This window comes from Zingiber officinale, chromosome 6A, assembly GCF_018446385.1.
Source record: "Zingiber officinale cultivar Zhangliang chromosome 6A, Zo_v1.1, whole genome shotgun sequence".
In the NCBI taxonomy this organism is placed as follows: Eukaryota; Viridiplantae; Streptophyta; class Magnoliopsida; order Zingiberales; family Zingiberaceae; genus Zingiber; species Zingiber officinale.
Genome location: NC_055997.1, coordinates 110,854,409 through 110,866,538, shown reverse-complemented (window position 1 = coordinate 110,866,538; position 12,130 = coordinate 110,854,409). Strand labels below are relative to the sequence as shown.

Sequence of the window (12,130 nt, the reverse complement as noted above, 5' to 3'; positions counted from 1 at the left end):
AAGCTCTTCATGCTAAACTCCTTGTTTCAGGAAATTGGAGAGAAGAAACTAGCAAACTTGCGCAGTCAAATCTCATTAGGCAACCACAGAACCAAATAGAAATATTTGTCTAAACATCCAAAAAGAACAGAGACAGTATGCTCCGATAGCACTCAATATTCAAACTATTGCTAATCTTCTTTCAAAGCACCTCGAATCCAACCATTCTAGCAGTTTACTTGATCTTTTTCTTGGGCCTCAACTGCAAATTGTGAAGGCATGGATCACGCTTGAACGAACAACTAGTACGACCGAATTTGTTTTTAAGAAAAAAAAAACCATAAATATTACCTGATTGCTGTGGCCACACTTCTTTTTCCGGCAATTGACAGCCCTTGGATGCAACCGTGCATAACACCTGATGAAACAAAAAGAAGGTTACAGTTACAACAGTTAATTTGTTTAGATAAAACAGTTGCAACTGCATTGCACTTGAACCATGGGATTCACCCATCTGAATACTCAATCACATGTAGTGTATGAACAATAATCATACATTCAAATATAACATAATATCAATTAAAATAAAATCAATACTGTAATCAGCAAATTACAGTATTTCAAGTTTCTAAAACATCATCAGTATGTAAATAATAAGATTGAATTTGCATTTGGAGGGTCAGAATATTAATTTGCCTCAGAAATTTAACTCATCAGAAAAAGAGTCCCTTGGCATTTATCATATAAATCACACAATTGAAGTAAATCTATTTTGATAAATTACATCAAGATGAAAAACATAATTTTAACCTTGCATATGTTTTGCAACAGAATCTACAAGTTTTTCAATTTGACTAAACTAGCAAAGGTTGTATATTTGACCTTAAATGAAAATAGAACATTAACTTTAGAAAGCAAATGTGATCATGCTCTTTGTGATCAAAACCAAATTTATTAGTAATGGCTTGATATGCACTAACATCCAAATTGATACTCTTACATAAACATGCACCATCTCTAGATCTTCTATTTCATTAGCATATTATTAAATTATCTTCTTAAAAAGAAATGCAATCTGCACATGTATCAGGTCCTAACAAATGCATTTTTATTTATGCTATGGATGCACTACAAGATATATTTAAAGACGTAGAATTCAAAGGAGCTGACAAAGTAAACGCGCGTCGACATTTGGATCCATGGCAACCTCTACAGCACAATTGTAGTTTGAAGAATTTAACCCATAGTTCCGTTTACAAATATCTTAATTGGCATTCAATAAGTCCGTATCGGATCACATAGGACAGCAAAGGCAATCAAACAAAGCAAAGCACAAAAAAAGGAACAAAAAAAGAGAGAAAGCAAACATACTTTCTGCATATCATCTTCTCTTGGTTGTACTTCCTAGCAAGAGCCATGAGAGAAGGTTCAATGATTCCACCCCTCAGCCTCAGCACAAGATGCAGTGTAGACTCTAATACCCACGAAGCGACCAAAATGATTCGCATGATTACGAAAAGAGATAGTAAAACCAAGTACAGATTATAAAAACCGAACCTTTCTGGATATTGTAGTCAGCGAGGGTCCGTCCATCCTCGAGCTGCTTACCAGCAAAGATCAGCCTCTGCTGGTCCGGAGGAATCCCTAGAATCCGGAAAAAATGAGCAAAATCAAACCGGAAAAGTATCAAATAAGATCGAACAAGTGAAGCGGACGGAACGAGTGATAAGCACCTTCCTTGTCTTGGATCTTAGCCTTGACGTTGTCGATGGTATCGCTGCTCTCGACCTCTAAAGTGATGGTCTTCCCCGTGAGCGTCTTCACGAAGATCTGCATCGCGCCGCCTTTCCTCGATCACCTCCTTCTCAGCCGCCAGTTGAAGCCCCAACACACGAACCTTTTATAGTGTTCTTAGTTGGACTCGCTAGGGTTTCCACCTAGTGTCTTATTGACGAACTGACAAGAATACCCTTCTGATCCGGATCTAGTCCGAGTCGTGTCCATAAACCCGGTTCGATTGGACCAAAATAAAAACAGGTACGGATTCATTGTCGTCTCGGCTTCTTCCTTGCAGAAGTAGGGTTTCAACTTGCCTTCAGCTCCGGTCCTTCTACAAAAAAAAAAAAAAAAAAAAAAAAAAAAGTCTGGAGTGAAAAAAAAAGTCCAAAATAAATTTGAATCCCAACTACTCAAGACCCTAATTACATATTTAAAAAGATAAAAGTAAAGACAATGTCAAAAAATTCTGAAATATGAATTTGGGTCCAACTATTCAAGATTCCAATTACATGCATATAATACATAATACTTAAAAAAAAAAAAAATTGGGCCCTTTCAAATTATGGGCCCAATGTCACCCTTCTTTAGAGCCGGTCCTGCTTGCCTTATGTTCAACTTTATCTTCTTGTTTCCCTTTCCTTTGTGATTTTGGTCGCCCTAAAAGTTCCAGACTGATTAATTGAGTTTTTGACAAAGAAAAAGATGATTTTTTCTGCTTCTTCGTGTTATTGCATCTTCTTGATCCACATTCTCCACTTCTCTAGTTCTTTACTTCTTATGTGATAATGGTGAGGACCGTAGTCGACCTTCAACATATAAATCTACTAGCTTCTTGATTAAATCATTCATTAGAAGTTTGAAATGCATCCAGTGGTAAAATTAGACAGGAATCTTTAGCACTTCTACTTACAATGTTACCTCTAAAGTTTGAAATGCATTTCCTTTTGGTACATAGCTGGTTTTTCTGTAATAATTAATATAGCTTTTAATCTGACAAACGGCTGCTACCTCAAGTAGAATAGAAAGCTTCATCTGATTACTATATGATACGATGTATAATGATAGAATCTGATCGATAATATATGGTGCATAATAATAGAGTTTGATCAGGAGACGTGACAGTCAGAAGTCAAGGGGACGTGACAGTCAGAAGTCAAGGGGACGTGACAGTCAGAAGTCAAGAGGACGTGGCAGTCAGAAGTCAAGGGGATGTGACAGTCAGAAATCAAAGGAGCGTGGTAGTCAGAGGTCGAGGAGGTGTATCACTTCACAGAGGGGCTTAAATTTTAAAGCTGCTACCCAGTTAACACTCGGTCAGGAGGCCCGGGTCGGGATTTCAGAATAGATGTTCGGTCAGGAGGTTCAGGTCGTGAATTCAGACAGGTTGCTCAGTCGGGATTTCAGAATAGATGCTCGGTCAGGGGGTCCAGGTCGGGATTTCAGAATGGAGGCTCGGTCAGGATGCCCAAGTTGGGAATGCAGAATGGTTGCTATGTCGATATGTCCAGGTTGGGAAGTCAAACTGGTACATAAGGAACAGGGAGGGAGGAGAAAGAACCATCTCTACCGGTCGAGTTTTCTCACAGCAGACTTATATATAAGAACTTGATGCGCCTGGTCAGGATATGGCGGTCTACTCATATGCACCCAGGTCATGCTCGTCGAGTGCTGGTTGTCAGGAGTTCTTTTATTCATGCCCGATCAACAAAAATGACAACAGAGTCAGAGAATCGTAACCACCTGTCAGAGAATATCTATTGTGTGTCAAGGTATATTCTAACGGTCTGTGACTAGCTGATAACAGAACCTTCCTCCGACCTATAAGAGGATGTCAAGTGTCATCCACCGCCAGATAAGGTCTGACACCCGACATCCCCTGACGCTTGCCAGAAGCCCTAAGTACACATGGTCATATAAAAAGGGGTGCCCTCTCCCTTGCACAGATACGCTCACTAACTTTTTCACATCTATCTTCTACTTTCTGCATTTCTTTACTGTTATTCTGGGGAAAAAGTACCTGACTTGAGCGTCGGAGGGCCTGCTCCGAGGACTTTTTCCCTGGTTCTTGGTCCCTAATGTGGAGGGTGCTTGTCTGCGTGTGTGCAGGGAGCTCTCGCTTCGTCATCGTCGTCATCGCCCCTTGTCAGCAACCCGTGAGAGCCTGCTCTCGAAGTACTGAGGGTCTCCATCACCTTCTGTCAACACCAGCGACAGCGTAGCCGACCTCTATCCGACTCAGATTCCGGACAGGATCAATTTGGCACCGTCTGTGAGAATCTTCTCCACCTGTTCTGGAACGTGAAGATGGACTACGTTGGGAGGTTCTTTGCCATTATCACAGTCTCGGAAGATCCTGACGAACGTATTATCTTCCACCCTCACTCCACGAGTATTCGGGAGTCGAGGAATTGAGTTGGAGCTTCAACTGGCCGATAAGTTAGTTTTTCCATTATGTTTTTTCCTTGACTCCACGGGTATTCGAGAGTCAAGGGATCGAGATGAACCCTTAGCCGGTTGGCACGGCTCCCTGGTCAAGTACGTTACAAACTCTGCTCCCTTTTTACGGTTATAGGGGTTGTTATAGCTCCCTGATAAGAGAGTAAGATCCTAGTTCCTTGATCAAAGACTAGGATCTTCGATTTTTGATTGGACACTAGGGATCCAACTCCCCGATCAGACATTTGGGGCACAGCTCCCCGCTCATACACTAGGGACACAACTTCCCGGTTAGTGAATCGCAGTACAGTTTCTCGTTCAGGACTAGGGACCTCGCTCTTTAATTACAGGCTAAGGGTCTTACTCTCCGATTAGGGACTAGGAGCCCAGCTCCTCTATCAGGTGTGTTATAGGCTCTGCACCCTTCACCATGAGGCTCTGCATCCTCTTACTACTACAGGCTCTGCACCCTTCACCATGAGACTCTGCATCCTCTTACTGCTATAGGCGCTTCACTCTATTATTACTATATGCTCTGCATCCTCCATCTGTTTTGCATCCTTTTACGTCTACATGTTCTGCTCCTTTCACCCACGGTGCTCAACTTCCTTTTAACGCTATGGACTCTACTCCCTTGTATGACTATGAGTTTCACTTCCTTTGACGGTTAGGATTATTCTCTCCCTGACTCTGTGGACATTTGGGAGTCACAGGATCGACACTATTTCTCTCCCTGACTTCACAGGCATTTGGAGTTGAGAGACCGAGATAGATCCTCAGTCGGTCGACACCATTTCATGGTCAGGTATGATAAAGGTTCTTCTCCCTCATATTGCTACGGGCTCAGCTTCTATGGACTTTAGGACTTCACCTCCCCCATTCGGGGTCAAGCTATTGCCACTGGTCTCAGATTAGAGTATCACCACCGGTCTCAGATCAGAGTATCACTAATGATCTCTCGGTTGGGCTTCCAGACCAATTCCTGGTCAGGTCTACAGATTAAGTCCTGGTCAGACCTCCAGATTAATTCCTAGTTAGACCTCCAGATCAATTCCTAGTCAAACCTCCATATTGCTTCTTGGTCAGACCTTCAGATCAAGTCCTGGTCAGATCGCCAGATCAAATCCTGGTCAGACATCCAGATCAATTCCTGGCTAGGCCTCCAAATTGCTACTTAGCCAGGCCTTCATATTTCTTCTTGGTCAAGTCTTCAGATTAAGTACTAGTCAGGCCTCTAGATCATCTCTCGGTCAGGATTCTAGACTCTCGCCCTAGCGCGAGTTATAAGTGAGCATACTCTCACGCTTCCAGACTCTCGCCTCAGTGCGAGTTATAAGTGAGCATGCTCTCACGCCTCCAGACTCTCGCCCCAGCGCGAGTTATAAGCGAGCATGCTCTCGCGACCAACAACCTCCCGATCGGGCTCCAGACTCTCGCCTTAGTACGAGTTATAAGTGAGCATACTCTCACGCCTCCAAAATCTCTCCCCAATGCAAGTTATAAGTGAGCATGCTCTCACGCCTCTAGACTCTCGCTTCAGTGCGAGTTATAAGTGAGTATGCTCTCACGCCTCCAGACTCTCGCCCCGGCGCGAGTTATAAGTGAGCATACTCTCACGCCTCCAGACTCTTGCCCCAGCGCGAGTTATAAGTGAGCATGCCCTCACGCCTCCAGACTCTCGCCCTAGTGTGAGTTATAAGCGAGCATGCTCTCGCGACCAACGACCTCCTGGTCGGGTTCTAGACTCTCGCCTTAGGGTGAGTTACAAGTGAGTGTGCCCTCATGACCAACGATCTCCCGGTTAGGCTCTCACGCTCAACTACTAGTCGGTCGGGTTACTCCCTAGCCAGGGGTTCGCCTCACTCGCCGCTCTGCCTGGCACTCATCACACTTGTTTCACTCGCCGCTCTGTCCGACACTCTAAATTCGCGTTTTCGCTCACCGTTGTTGCTCGGTCGGCACTTAATGCTCACTCGCAGCTCTGCCCGGCACTCACCATACTCACCTCACTCGCTGCTTTGCCTGGCATTCATCACATTCGCTCCACTTGCCACTCTGTCCGGCGCTCATCGTTTGCGACTCACCTGCCTGACACTCACTATTCACGTCTCAATCATGGCTATGCCCGACACTCACCACTCCTGCCTCACTTGCCGCTTTGCCCAGAACTCGTCCCTCACATCTCACTCATCACTTTGTCCCGCATTTGCTGCTCGGTCGATACCCACTTTCCTCCTTTCACGGCATTCGCATAACCGCCTGATTATTCTGCTCCCATTCATGCTCCATCCACATGCTCTACTCGCATTAGCGCTCGATCCACGGGTTATGCTCCCATTCTCATTTGGTCTCAAGTTCCATGTTTATCCAGCGTACAGGCTTCGTGCTCACTTGGCATTCTTTTGATCACCAGGTTGGCCTTCTCTTAGTTAACCGATCAATATCGCTTGGTTATTTGTTCAGTTGTTTGCTTTGTACCGGTCGGCATTTTTCCCGGTCGCGATTTATTGTCGCTCGGTTGACATTTTCTCGACCGCGCGTTTGATATCGCTCGCCCATCATCTTTCGATCCGCTCAGCATTTTTTGATTCAGGTCAGCATTTTTCGATTGCCAGGTCAGCATTTTTCAATTATCAAGTCGGCATTATTCGATGGCCCGCTCGCTTGGTCGGTATTTTTTCTCGGTCGCGCTCATGGCTTTGCTCGTCCATCATTCTCTCTATTACCCAGCCACCATTGTTCGATTGTCCAGTCGCGATTTATTGTCGTTCGGTCGATATTTTCTCAGTTGCACACTCGACATCGCTCGCTCGTTCTCATTCCATCCGAACGACATTATCTCTGTTTCTCGGTCGACATTTTCTCGATCGCGCGTTTGACACCGTCCGCCTATCGTCTTTCCACCCGTTCGGCATGCCCCCTATCGCTTGCTCAGCATTTGTTCTATCGCTCGGTTTAGCATCGCTTGATCGTCTACTCGATATCGCTCGATCTCCCGCTCAGCATTCGCTCTATCGCTCGGTTTAGCATCGCATGATCGCCTATTCAATGTCACTCGATCTCCCGCTCGACATCTGATCGATCACTGGCTTGGTATCGCTCAGTTTCTCACTTGGCATTCAACCGATTGCCTGCTTGACACGATGATTTGACTCCACATTCAGGAGGGATTTTGTTTTTTGTTTAGTTGGGTCTAGTCAGTCGGACTTGCGCCTCATTGGACTAGGCTTGAAGGGAGGTTTGTGATACAAATATAGGGTAAAAAGGAAATTAGGGAAAAGAGGAGGGGTAATTTGGGCTTTTCACATGTGGAGGGTTTTGGGGGTTTTTGTGGCACTGTTCATCATGTTGAAGGCTCTCCTTTTTTCAATGTTTTTTGGTCCGTCACCAAGAAAGGGGGTCGACCTCTTTCCCTCACATTAAACTCCTCGCCGGTGCCGACGTTAGCCGCCACGCCTCTTCTTGTCCTCCTAGCGTCATCGACATGAACAAGGGGTTTTTTCTTCCTTCTTCGTGGATTTCTCTGCCGCCGCCAACAAAAAAAGAGGAGGGCAGCTTCCTCTATCGCCGCCACCCTCGATCGACGGCCTCCGGCGACGACTGCCTCCTTCCTCTTCCTTCTTCTCCTCGCAACACCGGCCACAACCTTCCTTTCCCCTTCGCCGGCAGCCTCCACACACTTCAACCCCTTCGTCGGCAGCCTCCACACATTTCAACCCCTTCGCCGATAGCCTCTACTTGTCGTAGCCATCACACGGCGGTAGTCCATGCGTCAGCAGTCCATGTGTCGACTCCATCTCGGTTTCGATTTTGTCGTTGTTGTATGTGTTGGTTGGTCCTAGGAAGATCGTACCAGTTCCACTGTATAAAAATTTTGTACAAGTGTCGAACCTTTCCTAAACAAGTTATTGTGTTCTTTAGAAGTTAAATTAGGAATCACAAACGAAACTTAACATTATTGATTCAAATTTAACTTATCTGTTCTTAATTGTTTAGACTTAGATCGCAAGCGGAACTTAACACTATTGATCTAAATTCACCTATGTTATAAATTTAATTAAATATTAATTTTCAAAATTGGCTTCCAGGACTGCATGGCGAGGCACATGACCTTCTTGGGTATGGGAGCATCCACCACCGCCTAGACAAAGTCTTTTAAGGAAAGTTAATATTTAATTTCCTTATATAACTCTAGGTTTAACCAAAAAGAACAATCGAATCACAAATTCGAAAAATAAAACAAAAGAAACACAAATTCAAAACAAATCCAAAAACTCTAGAATTATAAGTCTCTTGTGTTTGGTATTTCCAAAAATAACTATATAAAGAAAACTAGTATGATGTGGAAAATAATTACTAGTTATACCTTTCTTTGTAAGCAAATAATCTCTTGATCTTCTACCGTATTCCTCTTCTTATCCCGGATGTTGTGTGGGCAACGATCTACCGAGATGAGAACCACCAAAGCTCCTTCTTCTCCTTGCAAGATTCGGCCACCACAAGTACTTCAAGAATAGATGTGGTTCGGCCACCACCACCAAGCTCCAAGGGATGCTTCCTTTCTCTCCTTCTTCTCCAAGCTAGAATCCGGCCACCTTCAAGCTCCATGAGATTATAAGGTCCAGCCAATGAAGAATAAAGAAAAGGAAGAAGGAAAAACAATAGGGCTGGCCACCACCAAGGAGGAAAAGAGAGGAAAAAAAAATAGAATAGAGTCATTACTTTGAAGGCCCCTCTACCCTCTCTTTTATAATCATTGGCCTCGGCAAATAAGGAAAGTTTAATAAAACTTTCTTATTTTCTTTGCCATGAAAAAGAAATAATTAATTGATAAAATCAATTTTCTTTTCTCTTATTAAAGTGGCCGACCACAAAGAATTCTCCATCAAGGAAAGTTTTTATTCACAAGAATTAAAACTTCCTAATTTGTTTCCAGAAATTTTTAATAAAAATTTCTCTAATAATTTTTTCCCTTCAAGGTGGATTATAAAAAGAAATTTTATAAATTAAAATCTTTCTTTTAAACATGTGGAAAAGGAAAGTTATCTCTAAAATTAAAATCTCCTTTCAATCTATAAATAAGGAAAGATACTTATTCGTTTCTTAATCTTTTGTAAAACTTATAAAAGAAAATATTTAATTTTTAAACTCTCTTTTAAATCATGAACATGATTACAAAAAAAGAAAGTTTTATTAAAATTAAAATCCACTTTTCAATCTACAAATAAGGAAAGATTTCAAATCTTTTCTTAATCTTTTGTAGAAAGCTATAAAAGGAAAGATTTAAATTTTAAACTCTCTTTTAAAACTATGTTATCCACATAAGAAAAAATTTAAATAAAATCCCTTTTATATTATATATGGCCGGTCACACCTAGCTTGGACTCCAAGCTAGGGCTGACCACTAATCTTGACTCAATCCTTGGGTCTTGGTCGGCCCTAGCTTAGGTTCCAAGCTAGCTTGGCCGACCACCAAAGAGTGGGTAAGAAGGTGGGTATAGGTGGGTATAATTCTCTACATACAAGAGGCTACGATAGGGACCGAGAGGAGGAATTGATTTTGGTCTCCCGATGAAAATAAGCTTCTCGTGTTCGCCCCGAGCACACAACTTAATTTCATCAATAATAATTCATACCACTAAAGAATTATTATTGAACTACCGCACCAATTCCAAATTACATTTTGGGCTCCTTCTTATTATGAGTGTGTTAGTCTCCCTGTGTTTAAGATGTCGAATGTCCACTAATTAAATGAGTTACTGACAACTCACTTAATTAATATCTTAGTCCAAGAGTAGTATCACTCAACCTCATCGTCATGTCGGACTAAGTCCACCTGCAGGGTTTAACATGACAATCCTTATGAGCTCCTCTTGGGGTCATTCTCAACCTAGATTACTAGGACACAGTTTCCTTCTATAATCAACAACACGCACTATAAGTAATATCATTTCCCAACTTATCGGGCTTATTGATTTATCGAGCTAAAACTCGCCCATTGATAAGTCAAAGAAATAAATACTAAATATATGTGTTTGTTATTATATTAGGATTAAGAGCACACACTTTTATAATAACTAAGGTCTAGTTCTTTTATCAAGTCAGTATAAAAAGAACTTACCTAAAATGGTCATACTCAATACACTTAGAGTGTACTAGTGTAATTTATTAGTCAAGATAAACTAATCCCTAATCACACTACGACTTTACCGACGGTTTGTTCCTTTCCATCTTAGTCGTGAGCAACTGTTTATATATAATTTATAAAGAACTGATAATATGATCTTCTATGCGTGACACCACACACCATGTTATCTACGATATAAATTAATTGAACAACTACACTTAACATAAATGTAGATATTTTTAACCAATGTGATTGTTTATTTCAAAATAAATGTTTACAAAAGCTAGGCTTTTAGTATACATTCCAATAGTATGCTGACCCCGTGTCGATCCAATTGTGTGTCGTATCCTGAGCTACCACCATAATGCACAACACTACTATGTTTTGGCTTTCGAGCTGCGGTTGAATCTCGATCTATGTGTCGTCGGCATTGTGTCCCGGCCTGCGAGCCGCGGTTGTATTTCGGACTGTGTGCTTTGTGTCTAGCCTTCGTGTTGTTGCCCTATCCTGACCTGTATGCTTGTGTCCTATCTCGGTCTGTGTGTAGATGTCTTATCCCGGCCAGCATGCCGAGGTCGGATCTGGTTTCGTGCCGTCACTTCCGGCTCCATGATGCGTCCGGCTCCGTTTCATCAGATCCAGCTCTTCATTCGACTTATCCATCTACGCTTCTGGATCACGACAACTCGAGCAGCGTCCTATCCGAGGGCGCCCCCTGGGCTAGAAACCGGAGCGATCTGGTCGCTGGCTGCAAGTAGCGTTGACCAAAAGACTTTTGATGACTTGGTCAACACAGAAGCCATCTCAGCTCCCCCCCTCCCCTCCGGGACATCACGACTCGGTTAGCATTTCATCCACTTCATCCGACAGTCCATCTGATTCAGATTCCGGACAGGATCACTATCTTTTAGCAGATGAAGTGAATGATCCTTTAGGTTGTTTACCACTCAGATTCTTTTGATCAATATGTCAAGCTCTTCTTCCTTCATATCAATAAAGTGAATTGAACGGTTAAAGCTCTTGGGCTTGTTGCACTTGTCTCTTCTTGTAATTTAAACTTCTGTTCTTCTATACCTGGCCTACTAGTAGCACAACTTTATGCAGAATAGACCAAGGATGAGAACACAAACAGTAGTCATATGAGGAAGAGACACCCAAAGTTACTGAGACTTGGACGTTCGCTTCTTTGTCGTGCCTCCATAAACATGTCCACCACGCCACGGCCATTTATCATGAATTCTCTAGTGTTTACCATGTTGCACTACTAGAAATATCATCTATTATGACACTTTCTTTATGACATTTAATTATAAATGTCATTATAAATAATTTTTAATGACATATATCAAAAAAGATTATTTTAAATATTAAAATATCATTTTAGACTATTTATGGTGACAAATTTTGATAATGTCATCGTAGAACTATTTGGATTTGATTAAACTAAACCTACGCATTTAATCGATTTTTCCCAATTCCTTCTCATTTTTCCCCGATCCTTCGTTTCTTTCTCCGATTTTGCTCCTCCAACCCCTTAATCGTCGGCGTTGGTCCACACCACCACGCCGATCTCCACGAGCTCATCGCCGGGCAGCAGTCTTTCCTTCCGCGTGCTCCACTGACACCCTCTTCTCCCTTCCTCTCTCTTGTGTCTCTGCCCTAGATCACCGACGGAGAGGTTTCTTCCACCGCGATCTCACCTTCACGCATCATCGTGGCACCTTGTCTGTGAGATACCGGTGCCTATAGCTTCCAGCCATCGACGCCGCCGTTCGTGTTCGTTGCCGCTTCCCATCTCTGACTCCTTTT

General features: G+C 42.7%; 1 protein-coding gene across 1 annotated transcript; it reads right to left on the bottom strand.

Moving 5' to 3' along the window:
• Positions 1 to 46: 46 nt before the first annotated feature.
• Positions 47 to 1,879, bottom strand: LOC121997429 (ubiquitin-60S ribosomal protein L40). Its single transcript, XM_042551829.1, has 5 exons — positions 1,713 to 1,879; positions 1,537 to 1,623; positions 1,351 to 1,453; positions 331 to 397; positions 47 to 241 (listed from the first exon to the last, which is right to left on the bottom strand). The coding sequence occupies exons 1-5, from the start codon at positions 1,813 to 1,815 to the stop codon at positions 215 to 217; spliced, it is 387 nt and encodes a 128-aa protein (XP_042407763.1). The 5' UTR covers positions 1,816 to 1,879; the 3' UTR covers positions 47 to 214.
• Between the last annotated feature and the right edge of the window lie 10,251 nt (positions 1,880 to 12,130).

Coding starts and splice junctions, on each gene's coding strand:
- LOC121997429 (XM_042551829.1), bottom strand. CDS start 1,815: ATGCAGATCTTCGTGAAGACGCTCACGGGGAAGACCATCACTTTAGAG. Junction 1,624..1,712: donor TAAGATCCAAGACAAGGAAG/GTGCTTATCACT, acceptor TCCGGATTCTAG/GGATTCCTCCGGACCAGCAG. Junction 242..330: donor AGTGTGGCCACAGCAATCAG/GTAATATTTATG, acceptor CACAATTTGCAG/TTGAGGCCCAAGAAAAAGAT.